This window comes from Callorhinus ursinus, unplaced genomic scaffold, assembly GCF_003265705.2.
Source record: "Callorhinus ursinus isolate GAN/ISIS: 27379988/994484 unplaced genomic scaffold, GSC_fseal_2.0 scaffold15, whole genome shotgun sequence".
Lineage (NCBI taxonomy): Eukaryota > Metazoa > Chordata > Mammalia > Carnivora > Otariidae > Callorhinus > Callorhinus ursinus.
Window position 1 is genome coordinate 25,155,948 of NW_027397077.1, and position 21,172 is coordinate 25,177,119.

Here is a 21,172-nt window from a genome sequence, read left to right on the forward strand (position 1 = left end):
CTGATATAATGAACTATACATTTCTAGAATCACTTTGTATCTTAGAAAATGACCAGTCCAGACAGGAAAAGTGTAAAATGCCAGGAAAAGGAGAAGGTGGACAGGAATTGGGATTCTGAACACTGCTAGCTCGAGAGGCAGCATGATGTCGCCAAAAGAGAATAGACTTAGGAGTCAGATCTGACCTAAGGGAAAAAAAAATTATCTTTCCCAGCCTGTTAGGATCTAGTCAGGAAGCAGAGACTGCAAGGTGATTTGAGCAGGGTAGGTTTAAGATAAAGAATTGTTAACCATGTATAGGCACTTATCTACTGAGAGGATGAATACTATAGAATACCCTAAGGCTGTGGAGGGGGTGGGAGAGAACTGCCCCCCTGCCCAAGGCCAAGAGTCTACCCCCTTGGGGAGATTGTAGGTGAAACTACAAAATGGCAGAGAAGTTCACAGGATTGCCTTGATCAAAGCTGGTCCACAGTTGGTGGGTTGAGGTTGATAGGCAGAAAACCATGGTTGTGGGGCTGGCAAACTGAAAAAATAAATAAATAAATAAATAAGAGAAAACAAAATAAAAAAAAGATACTGTAGGGGAGGGTGTATAAGTAAAACCTGCCTATAATGCTCGTTTGAGTAAAAAATAGAAAATGATTGGGATTGATCTTCCCAATTGAAATAATTCAGCTTCTGAATTATTTATATGTATATATGTATATCTAAGACACGTATAACAAATATATATACATATATAAGCTTCAGTGGCTATGAGTTATGCTAAAAAGAGTTCTAATTTTGGGTAAAATTCTGAATGATGGTAGTGTAATGTTGCAGATACCACTTGTGACAAGAAGGTAACAGAGGCCCGAGAATGGCAGGATTAATCAGACAACTGTCTTTTTCTTGTTTTGTTTTGCCTTCTGTAAGGTGCAAAGTCATCCCCCCACAGAGATCCCACAAGAGTTGCAATGCAAATAGATCTTTTCAAATGGAGTTGCCCCCGAACACCTCTGTACCCTATTCCTATTTTTGTTTTTATGGACTCAGACTAGTAGGGTCTGAGTTCCTCAGGGTCATTTTGTTCTAGCAAGTTCTGTTGGAACCTGGCTCCAAGTTCCAAAAAAAAAAAAAAATAAGTCCATTTCCACCAGTCAGAGATCTGACGTGATAGCTTTCCTCCCCAGTTTTCATGTCAGTGTGTTACAAAGGCATCAAAGAAATAACAAAAAGTTCTGTTGCATGAAAAGAAAATTTGACTCCCGGCATGTCTGGGTGGCTCAGTCGGTGAAGCGTCCAGCTCCTGGTTTCCGCTCAGGTCATGATCTCAGGGTCGTGGCATGAAGCCCCGCGTCGGGCTGTGCAATCAACATGGAGCCTGCTTGAGATTCTCTCTCTCCCTCTGCCTCTCCTGCTCATGCTCTCTCTTTCTCTCTCTCTGAAATCAATAAATCTTAAAAAGAAAAAAAAGAAAAGAATATTCAACTCCTGATAATAGCATATCAACAACAAATTTCTAGTTTTCTAGTTATTTTTCTTCTGTGTGTTTGTAGTGTGTCAGACAACTTTGTTACTGGTCTTTTACCATTTTGTAGAAGCCGAGTCTTTGCATTTATTTGATATGTATTGCTTTTGAAAAAATACAAGCTTTTGAAAAATCATGATTTTAAAAACCCTATTTTTTTTATTATGACAGTCTAGTCAGATAAGTTTTCATATATATCTAGAAAATGAGATGTTTTGTAGTTTACATCATTGCGTGCCTTAAACAGTTCCCGTTTCTAATTACTTCATTCACGTGCACAGCGTGTATTTTTCCCACAGAATCTGAAGCAAGAGCATTGGCTAAAGAGAGGCAAAAAAAGGACAATCACAACTTGAGTAAGTTGGTTTCATATTCATGATGTTTGATATTGGAGTGGATGTTCCCCCTTATATCCAAATTGTTTGAAATCTTGTGGGAGGAAATTGATATGTATAGCTGTTAAAAGTACATTTATGGAAGAAAAAATGTTTTTCAGAGAAACTAAGGTTTTTCCCATATTTTTTCTCTCTGATCAAATGGAAATTTTTTCCAGTCTTCTGAAGAGTACTTATTTATAGAAATAGTTCTGGTGTGTGTGTGTGTGTGTGTGTGTGGTGGGAGGGAGACTTGATCCCCAACTACCCAATTACAAGTGTTGCTCACACTGGAACTTATTAACAAAAGGGGATTATGGGATCACCTTCTCCAGTGAGATTTGAAAGAAAAAAAAAAAGAAAAAAACAGTTGGAGGGGAGTCTGTGGTGAGGTCGCCTCCCAAATTTCTAACTTAAGCTGTGACTTAAAAAAATAGCTTCCAACATTTAAAATTATTTTTTATGTCTTTAATTTACTCTTAACCAAGTCTTTAAGCTTTTTCCTATGAGAACTAAAGATTTTTGTTTCATAACAAGCGTAAGAGAAACTGCACAGTTTAAAAAAAAAAAGATGAGGTTTGGTGGTAGGAAGTCATTGGCGTGTGTGTGAATTTTTCATCTCACGGCCCCCTGTCCTCTTCTTGCTAAACTGAGTTTTAAGAACGTAGGTTACATATAAATACTTTGTCCTCGTAAAAATGGTAAAATGAGACCATAATTTAAAATGATAGAATAAAGCTAGAGTTCTCCTCTGATCCCTGAGAGTCATCATCATTGTAGTTGATGTTGTTGTTTTCGGTTTGCTGTTGGTCTTCCCAGCCTCTGCCCAGTAATTAACATACACATGCACACAGAGAATAAACAGTGGTTTTTGTGTGTGTCTGTTGTAACACAAGCAGTATCATGTTATCCATGTTTGTTGCTGTTTATTTTCTTACTCAGCAGTCCGTCCCGAAGAACTTTTGCTGTTATTAGTATAGATCTGTCTCCTTTTTAACAACTGTTGCATACTATTCCATAGCGTGGCGTGACGGTGTGAAATTCAGTAATCCTCCTACTACTAAGTGTTGATATTGCTTCCAGTTCTTCCCAGTTACAAACAATGCCATAGTGAACATTTGTGCACACACCTCTTTGTGTACAGGGAAGTTTGTTTCTCCAGGTTAGGTACTGAGAAATAGAACTGCTGGGCCCTAGAGAGGGGTCAGTGCTTTCTTTTAATAGATTCTGCCCTTCCAGTTCCTGTTTCAGGTCTGAGAAGCTTTGCTCCTTTCTACCAAAAGATTTGCACTAATATTTCTAAGGTCTCCTCCAGCTTCCAAGTAATTGTACTCGAAGATATTTCTTCTTTTCAAATAACTTAGAATTAAGATAATTAAGCATTATCCAAAACTTCACCTAACTGAAATGTGGAAAACTAAGCTGGATCTTGTCATAAACAATGCCTTTACTTAGGCACCCGAACTCTCAAGTTTAGGGTTGTCAGTAAGTATAAACATGATCAGGTCACACTCTGAGGGCTATAAAAACATATTAAAATCTCATCTAACCATTAGAAATGAACATTCAAGGTTAGATTGTCCATTGGCATAGCTTTTCCTCTCCTAGAAGCTTACCTTGTAAAAGTAGTTGCCAAAATGTGCACAATCATATATTCATTTATTTACTCATAACTATTATTGAGCCCCCATTCTCTACAAGGCGTTTTTCTACAGAAGTGAATCAGACAGAGAGGCTTCCCACTCTTATGAGCTTCCATTTGAGTAAGGGGCAGACAGAATAGATGAGCAAAAAAATACAGTAAGGTGGTGTTTTCAGTATAGAGCAAGAATTACGACAGGAATAAAATGTACCTGTGAGCATTGGCCAAAACATTTGTTATACCTTTGACAGTGATGGAGAAATTGGAAATAGTCTAAATATTCATCAGTAGAGTATTTGTAAATAACTTATGGGTTATCCATATACGGGATACTCAGTGGCTCAAGAAAAATGGAGTTGGTCTGTTTCACCTGACTTACCTGGGTGTCCACAATATATTACTGAGTGAAAAGAGCAAGTGGCAGAATAATATGTATGTATCTCATTATGTAAAAAGATCACAGTGATTAGACATGTGCATGTGTGTGTGGGGTGGAGGATATGTGTGTGCTGGGAGATTTAGGAGTTTACCTTTATCGTTGACAATTTCTTCAGGCAAATAGGTGTTGTATGGTGTAAAGAGTTGGCTTTTACTTTTTCCTTTATGCACTTTTGTATGTTTTGCAATATTTTGCAAGTTATAACAAAAAATAACTGGGGAGGGAAGGCACTGCATTAAATAAGGGGTAGTATGTCTAAATGTTGCATGATGTCAACAATATACTGTTAAGTGAGAAAAGATAGATGCAGAATCAGTTTTACTGTAATCCTACCTTAAGTGTATCTTTCTTTGTTTAATACTAAATTACTGAGGGCCTACTGGGTGCCAGATTCATACGGGTACTCGGAATGCATCAATGAATAAATATACATATACATATATACATATATATATATATATATATATTCAAATAAATGAACTATGCAGATGGTAGAAGGTTCTGTGAGGAGACAAAGGGCAGGAAATGGAATAGAGTGTCAGGGAAAGCACGGGAGGAGGTGGTGGTTCATTTTTAAGTAGGGTGGTCAGGGAAGGCTCATAGGTAAATTTGAGTTACTACCTGAGGGAGGAGAGGGCGGAGCCGTTCAGATATCTGGGGGAAGAGTGTTTCAGGCAGGATGAAGAGCAGTATGAAGTCCTAAAGTTGGGGAGTCCTAAAGTGGTTGAGGAATTGCAAGCAGCCCATGGGGCTGAAGGGAGGTGGGACACAGGTGAGTCATGACAGAAGATATGGTCAGAGAGGGGGAGGAAAACATGAGGTCAGAGGGATGGGAGCCCTCCAGATCTTTGTAGGACTTGGCCTTTGTCTTGGTGAGGTGGGAAATGATTGGCAGGTTTTCAGCAAGGGGTTGGATGCTCTGACTTATGTTTTTACAGGATCCCTCTGGCCATTGTGGTCTAAATAGACCAAAGTGGGTAGGAAGCAGTGAGCATGGGTGACACAGAGATAGCAGTTAGGAGCATTGCAGTCATCCAGGCGAGAGAGGATGGTGGCTTCTCTCAGGTAGCAGTGGAGGTTAGAAGTGCACAGATTCTAGAAATATTTTGAAGGTAGAACCAACAGACTTTGATGATGGATCAGATGTGCGGTATGAGAGGAAGAGAGGTGCAGAATTGATTCCAAGGTTCTGGCTTAAGTAGCTGGAAGGATGGAATTACATTAAATGAGGTGGAAAAGCCTGTGGGTAGAGTTATTTGAGCATGGAAAACCAGGAGATTGTGTGTGGAGTATTAGGGCTGTTCATTAGACCTCCCTGTAGAAACATCTAGTAGTCAGACATATGAGTCGGTGGTTCCAGAGACATGTCTGAGCTGGAAATACAACTAGGGAGGTCATCAGTGTGTATGTGGTGTTGAAAACTATGAGACTAAATGAGGTCACCACTAAGTGAGTGGAGATCAAGAAGAGTCCCAACAACCGTGCCCTGGGTACGCAGCATTTTCGGAGAATGAAAAATCATCCCAAAGGATGTATAAGAAACTTAACAGTGGTCATATTTGGATCATAGGGGACTTTTACTTCACCTTATGTATTTCAGTGCTATTTGAATCTTTATGATTATTATATGCTTGGAAAAGTAAGAAAACATGTCATGCTTCAGAGTTTTAGAGGAGCTTAGCTAGAAGATCAGAGGTCCAAAAATTCCTTCTTTAGACCCATTGAGTATCACTATTTCTATTTTATAAAAGCTTAATGATAAGGGAGTATTTTATGTAACTGATTGAATCATAGAAGTGATCACCCAGCTAAGAAAAAAACAAAAAAGAAAAACCAATATGTGTTGGGAAAGTAGCACATAATATTATTTACCTAAGTGTATGGAGTATTAGTAGGTCAAATATAAATATGTATCAGGACATAATATGTTTAAATTGAAATATTAACATCTTTAATCCAATGTATTAGACCTTAAGTTATTTGGAATTTATTTGCCAGAGTAGGTAAATTAGAAACATTTATTAACTCATATGCTTTACTGTTTCATCCTCCCCTAAGAAGATGGTAATTTAGCTAACCACGCAACTGAATTGATAAAATAGGGATGCCATTAGGATGCATGGTGTAGTTAAACAAGCTGGACTTGACTCCTGGGCTTGTGTTACTCTGTACTCTAGCCACTCAACAGAGCTGCTTGCTGAGCGCTTGAAATGTGGCTAGTTCAAATTGTGATGTGCTTGTAAGGATAAAAAAGACGCTGGATTAAAAAAATTTAGTACCAAGAAAGAATGTTCAACATTTAATTTATTAATACTTACATAGATTACAGTGAAGTGTTGGTATTTGAGGCATACTGGGTTTACAAAAATAATCTAATCTTTTTACAAAATAATACAAAAATAATCTTTCTTTTTATTTTTTCAGTGTGGCTACTAGAAAATTTAAAATTACAGGAATTACTTGCATTGTATTTCTGTTGGGCAAGACAGAGCCTAGAGCAGGGAGTTTTGTATGGCCTCTAGGCTAAAAAGGTTTTTTACCTTTTTTTAAAAAATTTTATTATGTTAATCACCATACATCACATCATTAGTTTTTGATGTAGCGTTCCATGATTCATTGTTTGCATATAACACCCAGGCTCCATTCAATACGTGCCCTCTTTGATAACCCATCACCAGGCTAACCCATCCCCCACCCCCCTCCCCTCTAGAACCCTCAGTTTCTTTCTCAGAGTCCATAGTCTCTCATGGTTCGTCTCCCGCTCTGATTTCGCCCCCTGGGTTTTTTACATTTTTAAATGGTTAAAAAAAAAAAACAACATAAGAATATTCTGTGATAGGTGGAAATTATATAAAATCCAAATTCTGGCACCCAGTGCTTCTTGTTGGTAGACTTGCATTGCAAAAAAATTGTATCCAGTTAATATTACCACATTTTGAATTTTGTCAGTAAAGAAAAAAAAAATCTATGGAACTCTATTTTCTCTTTTGTTATTTAGGTACCTACATAATATCCTCAATTTTGCCATTTGGCCCTCAAAGCCAAAAGTAACTCATCATCTGGCCCTGTAAAAGTTGGCTGCCCCCTAATCTGAATACTCAGGGTTGAGTTCTGGCTGTTCCCACTTATTGCTGGGTGTCCTTGTCAAGTCCCTAATATCCCCCAAGTAGTTTTGACATTTATAATTGAGGATACTCACTCCAATTTCAGTGGTGTTATGGGATCAAATGAGAAATTACAGCCTCGGGACTTTGTAAATGATAAAGTTCTGTACAAAGGTAGCCCATTTTTTGGAAGTGCTTTAACCTCAGTCCCAAAAACGTGATAACAATGGGGAAATACAGATTCGGGTTATATGGCCTTGAGCCGGCAAAGTTAAGGCACACGTGGCTTTAACAAGATATACTAAATGTGTATGAGGCGGCTGTTACTAATTGTCCCTTCCTGTGCTCTTTTCTTGAAGTTGAACGAAGAAGACGATTTAACATAAATGACCGCATTAAGGAACTAGGTACTTTGATTCCCAAGTCAAATGATCCGTGAGTACAATTCCATGTTAATCTGCATCGTATATTTTTTGGTACCTTAATGTTTATTCATATGTTGCAAAAAGTGCACAGTTACAGAAACTAGAGTCAAGAAGTACCCCCCTCTCTCTTTGGTTCCATTTCTGGTATGTTTCTTGTTCCTTTCTTTTGGTTAGTCTCATCAAACTAAAATTTTGAGAGAAATCAACTGAATTGTATTCAAGGGTTACTGGACATCACCTGTTAGCTTTGGATATGAGAAGGTGGCTTTCTGAAATCTGAGACTCCTTGGCAAGTGATCACCAAGTTGCTAGAAAAATTCTCTTAACAGTTCACGCAGGGCAGAGATTTTAGTAGCTGTTTAGACTAGATTTGTTGACTATTTGCTATACAACTCATACAATATCTATGGGTCCTGAGAGCTGGTATTAGAGACTTTGAATTTAACAATATTCAACTGACAAAAGGTCACAAATTTTTGTTGAAAACTTGCATGCCCTCGGTATGTTACCAATCTGGAGAAAAGTAATTTTTAATCCTCTTTTTAAGTACACGTCAGCTAATTGGGTTTCAATTTCCAGTCTCTGCTTACCTCCCACCCCCTTTCAGACAGAGATTACAGTTGTAAAGATAATTTTCCTACCAACAATGTCAGCAAGTAGGACAACAAATACACAATTTTTATCCATTAGAAAGTGGCCCATTTGAAGTAAGGGGCTAGAGGATGTATACATTTTAATGGCTCCCACAGGCATCCGATGAAATTAGCCTTTGAATATGACCTTTTAGCTACCTAATAAAATGTAAAGATGAAATCAAGCATTATTCATGCAAGCCTTATTAAATTTGCTATTCACATTATTGTCAGGGAATTTGTGACAAAATAAAATAAAATCATTGCCCATTGTAAGGTGGTTTTGATGGATGTTCAAGCACAATTTCCATCATCAACATTTTCCTTTCCCACGTTTCAAGGAAAGCCATTTTGAAACTCAAAACATTCAAATTCTCAGTTCTGCAGCACAAATTTATCCTACTAAGGGGCTGTGACCTTCATTTCCTATAGTCAGTCTTGCATGATAGTTGAAATTGAATTCCCATTTTCCTGTTCTTTATCAGCTTTCACTTTTTAGCATATTCTTTTAAACTGTAGCATATGAATCTCTTTAGCAACGTATTATGAAATTATGGAGCTGCAGTGAAAGCCTCTATTTGCATATCTTCTTTCTCTATTGTATTAGAATACTTACGTGTTTATAATCTGAACTGATAATGATCTTTAATTGTAGGCATTGTTTTAAGATAAATGGACTATATCTCTAATGGGAGTTTTTTCATGCCAGTTTCTGGAACAGGCTCTGGGGCTGCTATAGGGACACAGTCCAGCTGACCAGGGTCTTAGCCCCATATGCTCTCCTCCCCTACAGCAGATCTGCTTTTGTTGATTTATATATTGGGGATCTTTTTATACTTCTGTGTGAAAAAAGGGTTGCTCTCTAATTATAAGGGAAAAAAAAAAGTTTGAATACCCTTCCTTTAAGCCTAAAGGCATAATGGATTGATTGGGTCTCATAAGGAAGCAAAACCTAATAAGATAATTGGTTGGAATAGTCACTTCTTAAAAACTGAGTAGCTGCTTACATATGTCAGTATGGGTTTTTCAACTTACTGGCCTCATTAAAGCATCTGTCATTATAGTTACATTTCTCTCTGGCTGCTAAAGGGTCTGTTACTTTGATCTTAGCCCTGAACCTTAAACAAGTCAGCTGGGTGCTCCCTCTATCTCAGGACACCTCCCTGGGTAGCCCTCTGGTGCTCAGACCCCAGGGATCAACCCCCCCAGGGAATTCTCTGGGGTCTGTAAGTCTGCCTCTCATGAGAGAACTTCTGTTTTGTTTTCATCTAATCCATAGGAGGATCAATTACTTGGTGACTTGTTTTAATGACCCTCCATTCATACATCCCCGGCTGATACTTCCGGTCTGCCTCGAGCAGCTGTAGGTTGTGGGGTAGAAGAGTTTTCATACATGAAGTTGTTTTTGCTTTTTTTTTCATTGTCCCTGTCATTGTCATCATGAGCACTGTCTATGAAAGAGCTCAGATTAAGGTACCCCGGAAATACTACTTATGTAATTATAATTTCATTCTTAATTATTTTTCTGGAGTGCTCTAAATTTTTCAGCTCACTTTTACCTCCATTTTAATGGTGTTCTTAATTTCCTCATATACATGACTACATTACAGCTACAGTGATTTAAAAACTCAAAGGCACCAAGCTCAGGCTGCCTGGGTTCAAATTCCAAAACAGTCCCTTACTAGATGTGTGATCTTGGGAAAGACACATGATCTTCCTCATCTGTTAAAAAAGGCAGGGGTGTTCAGAATATTCCTTCCTAGTCTGGTTGTTTTGAGGACTGTGTCACATAAGAAGAATGATATAATGATTCAGTGCATGGAGTCTGGAGTCATATCCTCTAGGCTTCCTGGCTCTGCCAGTTCCTAGCTGTGTGTCCTTGGGCAAATTACTTCACCTCTCTGTGCCTTTGTTTCCTTCCCACTCTACAAAATGGGGACAATATTAGTGCCTCGCCACTGAGGTTGTTATGATTAAATGATCTGTAAAATACCTTAAGACATACCTAGCACATAGTAAATGCTATTTAAAGATAACCATTCTAATTATTCTGTTGAGCCTTTAACACAGTGCCTGCTCTGTTACTTGAATTGCATTCTGGACTTTTCATAGCACATTCCTCTAAGAGGCCTCCTTAGAGTTCAGTAACGTACCTGCGAGGCTGTTCATACATGTGTAGTATCACCATTTTATAGATGAAGAAACAGGGACACAGAGAGAGGTTAGAGAACTTGGCCAGGAATATTCATGAGAAAATCCAAGGATACCACTTTTATGCTTCACATGGTCAAGTAGTAGGATCTCACGGAATTTTTTTTTTTAAACTGTAGCTTATTCTGCCTCTCTGAATGAGTTAACTTTGATAGTCCTAGAAACCTGTAACTCTTTAATATGGTTTTTAAGAATATTGATTTTTGTAATCAACAGAACTAAATTTAAGTCCTGACTCCACCTTAGAGTAACTCTGTAACCAAGGGCATATTGAATAGTATCTGTTTCAGCATGTGCACTCACCCCTCCTTCCCAAGGTGTTTGTCTGGGACAAGTACAATAAGGTCTAAGAAGGGGGTGGATAGTGTCCGGCACATGGAAGCACTCAGTGAATGGTAGCTGTCATCAACGTGTCATTGATTACGGTATCTTTAGAAATCATTGCATTATATTTGCATTATTCATGCCCTGAATAATGAATTTTCATTGTGCCTCAAATCCCGAAAAAGGTTGTTTTCTTCCTCTTCGCTACAGAGACATGCGCTGGAACAAGGGAACCATCTTAAAAGCATCTGTGGACTATATCCGAAAGTTGCAACGAGAACAGCAACGTGCAAAAGAACTTGAAAACCGACAGAAGAAACTGGAGCACGCCAACCGGCATTTACTGCTCAGAATACAGGTATGGGGCATGTGTTGTGAATGGTTTGCAATATGTCCCTGACTTGGAGGTGGGAGGAAAAGGGGATATAATGAGCCATGGGGGACTTGATTTTTACACGGTCCTAATACAGTAGCTACTCGTTATTTATGGATTCCCTGTTTGTGAATTTGCTACTCATAAAAATTCACCGTAACCCCAAGATCAACATTCTTGGCACTCTCATGGTCCTTCATGGACATGTGCAGAGTGGCTAATCTGAGTTAAGATCGAACAAGGCAGTGACCTGTTGTCTTGTTTCAGCTCACACTATAAATAAGCATCCTTTTCATGGTCCTTAGGCTTTTCACATTTCTCTGGGTTATATGGGTGAATTTTGCTGTTTAAAATGGCTCCTAAGAGTATTACTGAAGTTGTCTGGTGTTCCTAAGCATGACAAGGCTGTAAGGTGTCTTACGGAGATAAGTTTCCTTTGTAGGTGAGTTGCAGTGCTGTTGGCTGTGAGTTCAATGTTAATGAATCAACGTTATATATTAAGGTGCCTTTGAACATAAAACAAGGTTATATGTCGATCGGTTAACGAAAATGTGACTAAGACACTCATAGAAACCTAACTCTGTATTTCCTCTAGAAGCAATCGTTTGGTATTTACTAATTCGGAGTTCAGAGCAACTTTATAGATCATAACTGTCTTAGTGCATTTGGACTGCTGTAACGAAATACCACAGACTGGGTGGCTTACACAACAAACATTATTTCTCAGAGCTCTGGAGACTAGGAAGTCCAAGATCAAGGTGCAGGTAGATTCAGTGTCTGGTAAGAGTCTGCTTCCTGTTTCATGGACAAGGGGTAGTGTCTCTGGGTCTTCACCATGGCAGCAGGGGAGGGGGGGTTTGTGCTGTTTCTTTTATAAGGGCATGAATCCCATTCATGAGGACTCCACCCTCATGACCTAATCACCATCCAAAGCCCTACCTCCAAATACATCACTTTGGTGATTAGATTTCAACATATGAATTTTGGCAGGGGTGGGATGGGGACGCAAACATTCCATCAGTAGCAATAATTACCTCCAATAGTGAGAATTGATTAAAGTTGTTAAATCCCAAGATGCCTTAGTATTTGGTGGGGGCATGTAGCCCATGGTCAAAGCCCATGTTTATAGGGAACTTGGAGACATCCAGAAGATCTTATCCTCAAGATAAAAATTGTGGAAATAGTTACAGTTAGTGAAATTATATCATATGTATGTATATATGTATCTTTAACTCACACTATTTATTCTTAGAGGGAGAAATACTAATTCTAATATGTGGAATTCATCTGTTGTTCTATGTATCGAGTATACATACCAGTGTGAAGTGTGAGATGGGGCAGTCCTTCTGTAGTATCAGCTCCTGGTACTCCTCGTAGGTGCTCAGGCTCTCCGGCTGAGAGTAAATACGTAACTTCCTCTGAAACTGTCTTGAAGAAGACAAAGAAAAGTGGAATCTCTGCTGCTGACCAAAGGAATTGGCAAGAGTAATTTTCATTTACTTGCTGACCTTGAACACAGTCCACCAGTAAGAGCCAACGGAGCACCTTCTTGAGTAGATGGACCGCAAAAGCCATTTTTTCAGGTTTCCAGTGCAACTCTTTGTGGCAAGCAAAGCCTGACCCTTCAGACAGCAGCGTGTTTGATCTGGTGGTGTGTGTCCTGGACACCGAACCTCTTTAACAGAGTCATTCATTTATAATAATGATCTCTGATCTTTTGAGTGCCCCAGAACACTGTCGACATCGCTCAGTTTCACTTCTCCCATTGCAGGCAGTGATCTTCAGCAGGGGGGCAGATGACGATTCTCCCCTAGGGGGTGCATTTTCGAATGTCCATAGTGAAGCAGAGGTTGCATGTCATTTGAAAGTCCCTTTTTTAAAATCTTTTTTTGTTTTTTGTTGTTTGTTTTATGTTCATATGGATCTCTTCAGTAAGTAGCCATAGGTCCTTTTCTCTTGAATGTGACATACCCATTTATAAAAGCAGCTTATACTAATGCATTATTTCCTTATACAAATGTTAAAACATAGGAACTCTTTTGAAAGAGAAGCTAAGTTTTGTTTTCAGCATCCAAACACGTCTCTTCATGTGGAATATGAGTATTGTGAAAAACGTGGATTGGAAATGCCACAGTGAGGATGTCGTGGGTTTCTTCCGGTGACAGTGTGGGGCAGCCTGTAGAACTTTTGCATATCATGGAACACATTGGTAATTAGGGAGGCTCTGCCATACGATGAGCCTGAGTTCTCCAGATGAGACTTAGCACATTGTTTAGAAATCTAAGTAATGCTTTAATCAGCTGATAAACATTTTTAATTAAACAATAAGAGATCAGAGTAAGATGTTTGCCTCTTTTCATCCAACTTTTTTTTTTCCTTTTTAAGACAAACTACATGTGTGGAGGAGCTGTTCTTATTAGCATGTTGGTGTTGATTTACAATAGTGCATGTTTTAAGCTTGGGCCTAAGGGCTTCCTTTCATTTTCGCTCCAAGTGATGCATGCAGAAATTTTCACAGAAGAAAGAGCATGAAGCCTTAATATCATTGGAACCGTAATTTTATTAAACAGCCCAAGGCTTTAAAATGATACCTGAAGAGACTTGTGTTTCTGGAGATCGAGCAAAGGAACATGTACATACTTGTGTGACATCTCAGGCTCCCGTCTCTGACGTGTCATGCGTCCAGAGAATGATCTCTACTGCACACTGAACATGACTTTTTAGGAACATGCATTTCTAGGCTTGTGGGCATAGGTTGAGTGGCTGGATCACGTGGGAGGCTACTTTTCCCTCCTTCGTGAGGCACCGTGACTTGCATCAAATTTATATTCTGTCCTTATTAAATTAGTGTATGACAAGCATAGAAAGGACCGTCTTGGCACATAGAAGCAGAACGCTCATTGAGAGTCATTTGGCTTCATTTTAGGAGGGATCCAGGGATACTCAGGGAGAGTGGAAAGAGCGCACTTGGAAGGCATTTTGAAACGAGGAACCCGGGGAGGCTGTGACACTTGGGAAGTGCATTAGTCTGCTCAGTCCGCTCTAATAAATACCACTGGTCTAGAGGCTGAAACACCAGAGCTGCATCTTCTCGCAGTTCTGAAGGCTGGAAATCCAAGGTCAGGGTGGGGGCAGGATTGGTTTTTCTGTACTTCTCTCGAAGGCTGCCTCTTCTTTGTGTTTTCCCGTGGTCTTACCTAGGTGTGTCCGTGTCCTAATCTCTTCTTTTTTTTTTTTTAATTTAAATTTAGTTAATTAACATACGAGCTACTGTGTGTTTCAGGGGTACAGGTCAGTGATTCAGCAGTCTTATACAATACGCAGCACTTATTACATCACGTGCCCTCCCCAATGTCCATCTCCCAGTTACCCCATCCCGGCACCCCCACTCCCCTCCAGCGACCTTCAGTTTGTCTCCTGAGATTAAGAGTCTCTTATGGTTTGTCTCCCTCTCTGGTTTCATCTTGTTTCATTTTTTCCTCTTGTCCCCTATGATCATCTGCCTTGTTTCTTAAAGTCCACATTTCAGTGAGATCATATGCTAATCTCTTCTTCTTCTAAGGACATCCATCCTATTGGAGGCTGGATTAGGGCCCACCCAAATGAACTCATTGAACTTAATTACTTCTTTAAAAAACAGCATCTCTAAACATAGTCACCTTCTGAGGTGCTGGGAGTTAGGACTTGTACAAATTTTTCTTTTTTTTTTAAGATTTACTTTATTTGAGAAAGAGAGAAGAGAGGGGGAGAGAGAGAGTGAGCACAAGTGGGGAGAGGGGCAGGGAGAGGCTCTCAAGCAGGGCACTGAGCGGGGAGCCTGACGTGGGGCTTGATCTCATGACCCGGGAACATAATAAATTTTTCAATTCAGCCCATTATATGAGGGATGTGAAGAAGCGTAGAAAGGAATTATTCATCCTCCCTATAAGAACTTTCTTTTGGAAATAAAAAAAACAGAAACCAACCAAACGCCATACTTCCCTTGGCCCTGGTAAGATGAGTTAAGTGACACTTCTCAAACTTAAGTTCCTTATGTACGACTTCTACAAGTTTCACCATTCCCACCCAGACTTTATTAGGTCATGATACCCTTCGTAACTGTTTCACTCTGCCCTCGGCCAAAGCAAACCCTACCATTTCTTTGTTAGGTCCAAGCAACTTACTGAATATTTAGGTCCTAACAACTTAGTCGCCACTTGAAAATACAAAACATATAAGCCGAAAGGAAAAAAGCATTTTTATTTTATTTTTTAATAACTGCATTACCTACTAATGGGATGTGTGTGTCTGTTGCACACTGCACAGCTTCTCCAGCCACGGAATCTGGTTGGATAGTGCCACCCTCATTTCTCATCCCGGGCTGGTTTTCATGCAATTCTTACTTTTTATCACAGCAACCACCAAAGACCCAGCTTCGCAGTGATACATGATGGAGAAGCATGTCGCACAGTTTAATGCTGAGACTGTGAACCGTCTTGAATTTGGTAGTTCTCAGAGTAGTGTGCTATTTCCCCAGATATCTGAAAATGTCACAGTGCCCTGAGAGTTCCCTGCAGCACACCCCTGGATATGTGCACACAGTTTAGGGACCCCGGAACTGCATTATTTACTGAACACTTTCCTTTAATCAGCTTACATTTTGAAATTTTATTTTTATATTTATTTTTATTTCTGTGTTTTTAAAATTTATCTTCAGAAATATGAACATCTGGGAGAGACTGTCTCTGTATTTAATACCTAATGAAATCCGTGTAGAACCTAAAACTCACATCATACACTACTGGTGGTTCCTATACTCTATTTTAAGAAATAGCATTTATTAATTGAAAAGAGCAAAAATAAAAAGATTATTTTCATAATTTATTGTTTTTTCCTCCAAGTGTCTGATTTTTAATACTTTACTTTTTTAAAAAAGATTTCATTTCTTTATTTGAGAGAGAGAGAGAGAGTGAGCACAGAGGGAGAGGGAGAAACAGACTCCCTGCTGAGCAGAGAGCCCCACATGGGGCTGGATCCCAGGATGCTGAGATCATGACCTAAGCCGAAGGCAGACGCTTAACTGGTTGAGCCACCCAGGCACCCCTCATACTTTACTTTTTAGAGAAATTTTAGGTTCACAGCAAAATTGAGAAGAAGGTATAGAGAGACTCCCCATATGCTCCTTGCTCTCCCACAGTTATAGCCTCCACTGCTAGCCACATCCCCCACCACAGTGGTACATTTGCTACAGCTGATGTACCTACACCACACAACATCATCACCCAAAGTCTCTACGTGACCTTAGAGTTCACCTTTGGTGTTGTACATCCAGTGAGTTTGAACAAATACATAATGACATGTATCCCCCATTATAGTATCACATACAGTACTTGGACTACCCTAAAGTCCTCTGTACTCCCCCTCTTGAAACATCTGATTTTTTTTACTTTCATTTTAGGAACTTGAAATGCAGGCTCGAGCTCACGGACTTTCACTCATTCCATCCACGGGCCTCTGCTCCCCCGATTTGGTGAATCGGATCATCAAGCAAGAACCCACTCTCGAGAACTGCAACCAAGACCTCCTTCAGCATCACGCAGACCTACCTTGTACGACGACGCTCGACCTCACAGATGGCACCATCACCTTCAACAACAACCTTGGAGCCGGGACCGAGAGTAACCAAGCCTACGGCGTCCCCACGAAAATGGGATCCAAACTGGAAGACATCCTGATGGATGACACGCTTTCTCCCGTGGGCGTAACTGACCCACTGCTTTCGTCAGTGTCCCCTGGAGCTTCCAAAACGAGCAGCCGAAGGAGCAGCATGAGCATGGAAGAAGCCGAGCACGCTTGTTAGCGGGCCCTCCCTGCCCTGCGCTTTCAGGAACTGCTTCCTTTCTTGATTCATAGGTTTCATAATTTACCCGAAGGGGGTTTCTTGATAATTTTCCTTTAATATGAAAGTTTTTTTCATGCTTTATCAATAGCCCAGGATATATTTTATTTTTAGAATTTTGTGAAACAGACTTGTATATTCTATTTTACAACTACAGATGCCTCCGAGGTATTGTACAATGAGTGTACAGTATCTGCGAACTGAATTCACCCTGGACTTCAGCTTTCTGAGCAAGAGGATTCTGCATCAGAGAAGTTTCTGTCCATTTTTATTCAGGGGAAACTTGGTTTGAGATCTTTATGCCTGTGACATCTTTGGAAATTAAATGTAAAGTTTAATCGAAAGAATGTAGAGCAACCAAAAATTAAAAAAAAAAAAGGCAGAGAGAAAGAGATTGAGGAAAGAAAGGAAGAAATCCACACTAACCTTTTTTTTTATTTTGTAAATGTATTGATTCATTGGTACTACATTAAAGATCCAGTACCGTTCTAATAGCATTTAGTTTTTTCTACTGCAAACTATTTAAGGCAATACACTATTCTGTAAAAGAAAAAAAAAAGTGCACCCAATTTCATGAGGATTGTCTGGTTAGAAAATGTAACTGTTCCCTTACTTAGGTGCAAGTGAAATTGAAGGGTTAGAGACCTAGGCTCTGAAACATGGGCTCTAATCTTGCTGTCCTTCACTCTTTGCTCTGTTACAGTTTTCCTCATCAATGAGTGTGATTCAATTTTCCATAAGATATATTTTATTTTGAAAAGGAAATGAGTGTCCTCTCAAAGTAAAATATTGAGGAGCACTGCAAGTTGTCTTTTTTTTTTTCTTTCTCTCTTCAATTTCACTTTTGATAAAGAAAACCAAACTGGGCACATTTCTAATTGGCTTTCCTATTTTTATTTTTAAATTATGTTTTACTGTTCATTTGATTTGTACAGATTCTTTATTATCATCATTCTTTTCAGTATGTTTGTATTAATTTGTAAGAATATGCATCTTAAAATGGCAAGTTTTCAATATTTTTACAACTCACTGGTGGTTTTCTGCATTCTTTGTACACACGTGAAAGAAAACTTTTATGCAAGGTCTTGTGTTTAAAGAGAGCTTTGCAAATATTTTGTATATTACAGTCTCACTCAGAACTGTTTTTTCCACACATTTAAGGTGTAGTATTAATAGGTTAAAACTGGCTTTCTAGAGAAAATAAACTTACATATTTATTTTTAGTGATATAAAAGTAGCAATATTCTTGGAGACTGATAACCGTAGTGTTAATATGCCCATTATGGTCACTTAAATTGGGGTTTATTTCAGCAAACTTGCTGAATGTTTGGAAGGAGAGAAATACTGTATTGGCAAATTACTGTTACTTGATAACCGTGTTTTAACAAGCAGCAAAGTTGTAAGTTAGTTTCAGTGCATTATCTACTTGTGTAGTCCCTTGCAACAACAGTAGTGTTACATGTAATCTATCTGGCCTACGTGTTTTATACAGCTGACATATGGTGTTAAGAGCCAGGCTGTTGAATGGAATTTCTCAGTAGCAGCCTACAATTGAATAGCAAGTGGCATAAAGCATATCCATTCAGAATGAAGTGCCTTAAATATAGCAGTAGTCTTTTTTGGACTAGCACTGACTGAACCGTAATATAGGAGACAGTTTCAAGATGGTATCTATAGTCAAGAGGAACATGGAGCATGGTGCCTATGTAGACAATATAAGAGCTTCCAATTTTCCTTCAGATATTTTTCATATTAAATATATTTTAGTGACGGAGTGCCAACTTCTTTCATCAGGAAACCTTATTCAGGAGGGTTTTTTTAAAAAAAAAAGAAAATGAGTTTAAATGTCAAATATGAATTGGTGGATGGGTATTGGAGGGTTCAAAGAGAGGGTGTGATTGTCAGATGTATGAATGGATGGCTTCCGTGAAAATAATCAACTGCATATTTCCCATGCACATTGGGCAATGAGAATCCTTGGAAACATTGATGATGCTATCAGTTTTATAGCTTTATTACCAAAGGGGGTAGGGAAAATTAATTCCCATTCTTTCAGTCCCCTTAATTGTATAGCTCTTTTCCTAGAATAGTGATGCAAATCTGCATGAACAGCTAACTGTACCATAGTGTTCATTGATACAATCATAGCATTGTCTATTTTTCTCTTCATATTTATATGGGGGGAGGGGAGCTGGGTACAGAAGTCAAAGATCGCGACGGTATGATGCTTGTTTTCTTTAGCTGATGGTGAGGGTTCTTAAAAATGGAGCAAGGTTGACTAGCTCCTGGCCCAGGGAATATGGCCAGGGCTAAGTGACCTTACAGAAAGCTCTGTTGAGAGGAAGCATGGCATCTCGTACCACTGTCCTGACTTTCGCAACTCCTGAGCTCACTGTCGCCTGCTTCCCCATCCCCTTCTTAAGAGACAATTTCTGGGAGTGACGGGTGAGGAAGCCCAGGAGAATGCTGCAGCTTCGGGGGTGGTTTTATTTCTTTCTTTTTTGCCAAATCGAGTGTGGATTTGTTTTAGGGACTAGTTAAGCCAAGAAGCGGTGGTTTGGGGTCGTCGTCTATGACAACGAGAGAACGATCCACACCACTCCCCCCATCCCTGAGAGCAGACTTGTGACTCGGGGTTGGGCCTCCATATGGAGTGACCAAAATGCCAAACTTGTCCACCTGCCTCCGGGTAAGGCAATGGAAATACCAAACCTTTTGACTTTGCCAAAAATCCTACAACCAACCTGGTCATACATAGGATGACAAAGTTCTTTCTGGTTGTTTTTAAGTAATAAAGCAATAAGAACAAATAAAATACATAGGAAGTTAAGAGATATAAAATAAAGCACAAAGGAATGCACTTATTAATATTTTTTAAAAATGCACTGGGGAAAAGTTGGTGTTGATAACAGTATATTAAAAAAACCCTATTTCTTGAAAAAAAATGACAAATGACTGTCTCTTGCGGACGCTTGGTACTGTAATGTTAATAATATAGTCACCTGCTGTTGGATGCAGCAATAATTTCTGTATGGTCCATAGCACTGTATATTATGGATCGATATTAATGTATCCAATGAAATAATTGAACTGTTGTTCTTGATAGCCTCATTAAAGCATTTGGTTTTTCACATAGTGGTGGCCAGTTGTTTTTAGTTAATGACAGTTTTGAATATTGTTTGCCTTATCCAGAATGGTAGCACACATTTTCTTCTGATTTAACGAATAACAAATTGGAGGAAAAATTTTAAAATGCCAGTAAGTACTTTTTTTTGGTTTTAAATGCCACTCTAAGATATTACTTTTTGGTTTTCAACATTTTTGATTATGACTTGCACTCAGATGAACTATAATTATACAGCTTTTTAACCCCCTTCTGAATTTGGGGGAGATTTTAAACTCCCAGATGCCAAGAATTCATTTTAGATATAGGAGTTTTATTTAACATGTTTTAGTGAGAGGTGGCTTTACAAGAAGAGAAATTGTCAGGGAAGCCCTTGCATATTTACGAAAAAGACATTGGGTTTTTAAAATACAAATTTACAATAATGAAAGCTTAATATACCCAGGTTGCCAGCTCCTGGCTGTATTTTTTTTAAATACACCACTTAAGAATCATTTGATAAATGTTGGATTTGACTTGGGAAGTGTCAGACAAAAACATGTCTTTATTCCCTAGCTAGACCTTAAACTTCTGCCCTCTTTAAAAAATATTCTGGTTTAACCTCTGGAGAAAATGAGCAAGAAACTTCCTGTAACGCTTCAGATCTGATTGTCAGCTTTTTGTTAAATTTGATTTTTTTTCTTAAATTGTAATATACAATAATCAAGCCCTTTCTTTTTCAGAGTTATTTGAATTATTTATATTTCCCATAGAAATGTGATTATGTGATGCTTTAAAAGCGTGTAAAAGTAGGAAGATTTCCTATCTCAACAAGAAGTTTTCTGGGCAACCTTGAAAGCAGGTAAGCTGAAGGTTGGAGTTCTTCATCTCAGGAGGTCTGCAGCTGAACCGTAACCCTGACCTGGCATTTGCTTCTTCACATTCACTTCACAATCTCTAAGGATCCTTTCCTTTCCTTTCCTTTCCTTTCCTTTCCTTTCCTTTCCTTTCCTTTCCTTTCCTTTTTCCTTTTTCCTTTTTCCTTTTTCCTTTTTTTCCTTTCCTTTTTCCTTTCCTTTTTCCTTTCCTTTCCTTTCCTTTTTTTCCTTCCCTCCTTCCCTCCTTCCTTCCTTCCTCCCTTCCTCTCTTCCTTT

The 21,172-nt window shown here is 39.0% G+C and overlaps 1 protein-coding gene across 9 annotated transcripts in view; it reads left to right on the plus strand.

Annotated features, from left to right (window-relative positions):
* Nucleotides 1-20,050, plus strand: part of MITF (melanocyte inducing transcription factor) — a 214,133-nt gene extending 194,083 nt beyond the window's left edge. For 6 of the 9 annotated variants that reach the window (XM_025885074.2, XM_073901537.1, XM_025885076.2 and 3 more), the window contains 4 exons: nt 1,795-1,869; nt 7,432-7,507; nt 10,875-11,022; nt 16,475-20,050. In XM_025885074.2, the coding sequence (XP_025740859.1) occupies nt 1,795-1,869; nt 7,432-7,507; nt 10,875-11,022; nt 16,475-16,876 (701 nt within the window). In that variant the 3' untranslated portion in view covers nt 16,877-20,050. The remainder of the gene's footprint in view (nt 1-1,794; nt 1,870-7,431; nt 7,508-10,874; nt 11,023-16,474) is intronic. The other 3 variants (XM_025885075.2, XM_073901538.1, XM_025885078.2) reach the window with 1 other exon arrangement.
* The last annotated feature ends 1,122 nt before the right edge of the window (nt 20,051-21,172 follow it).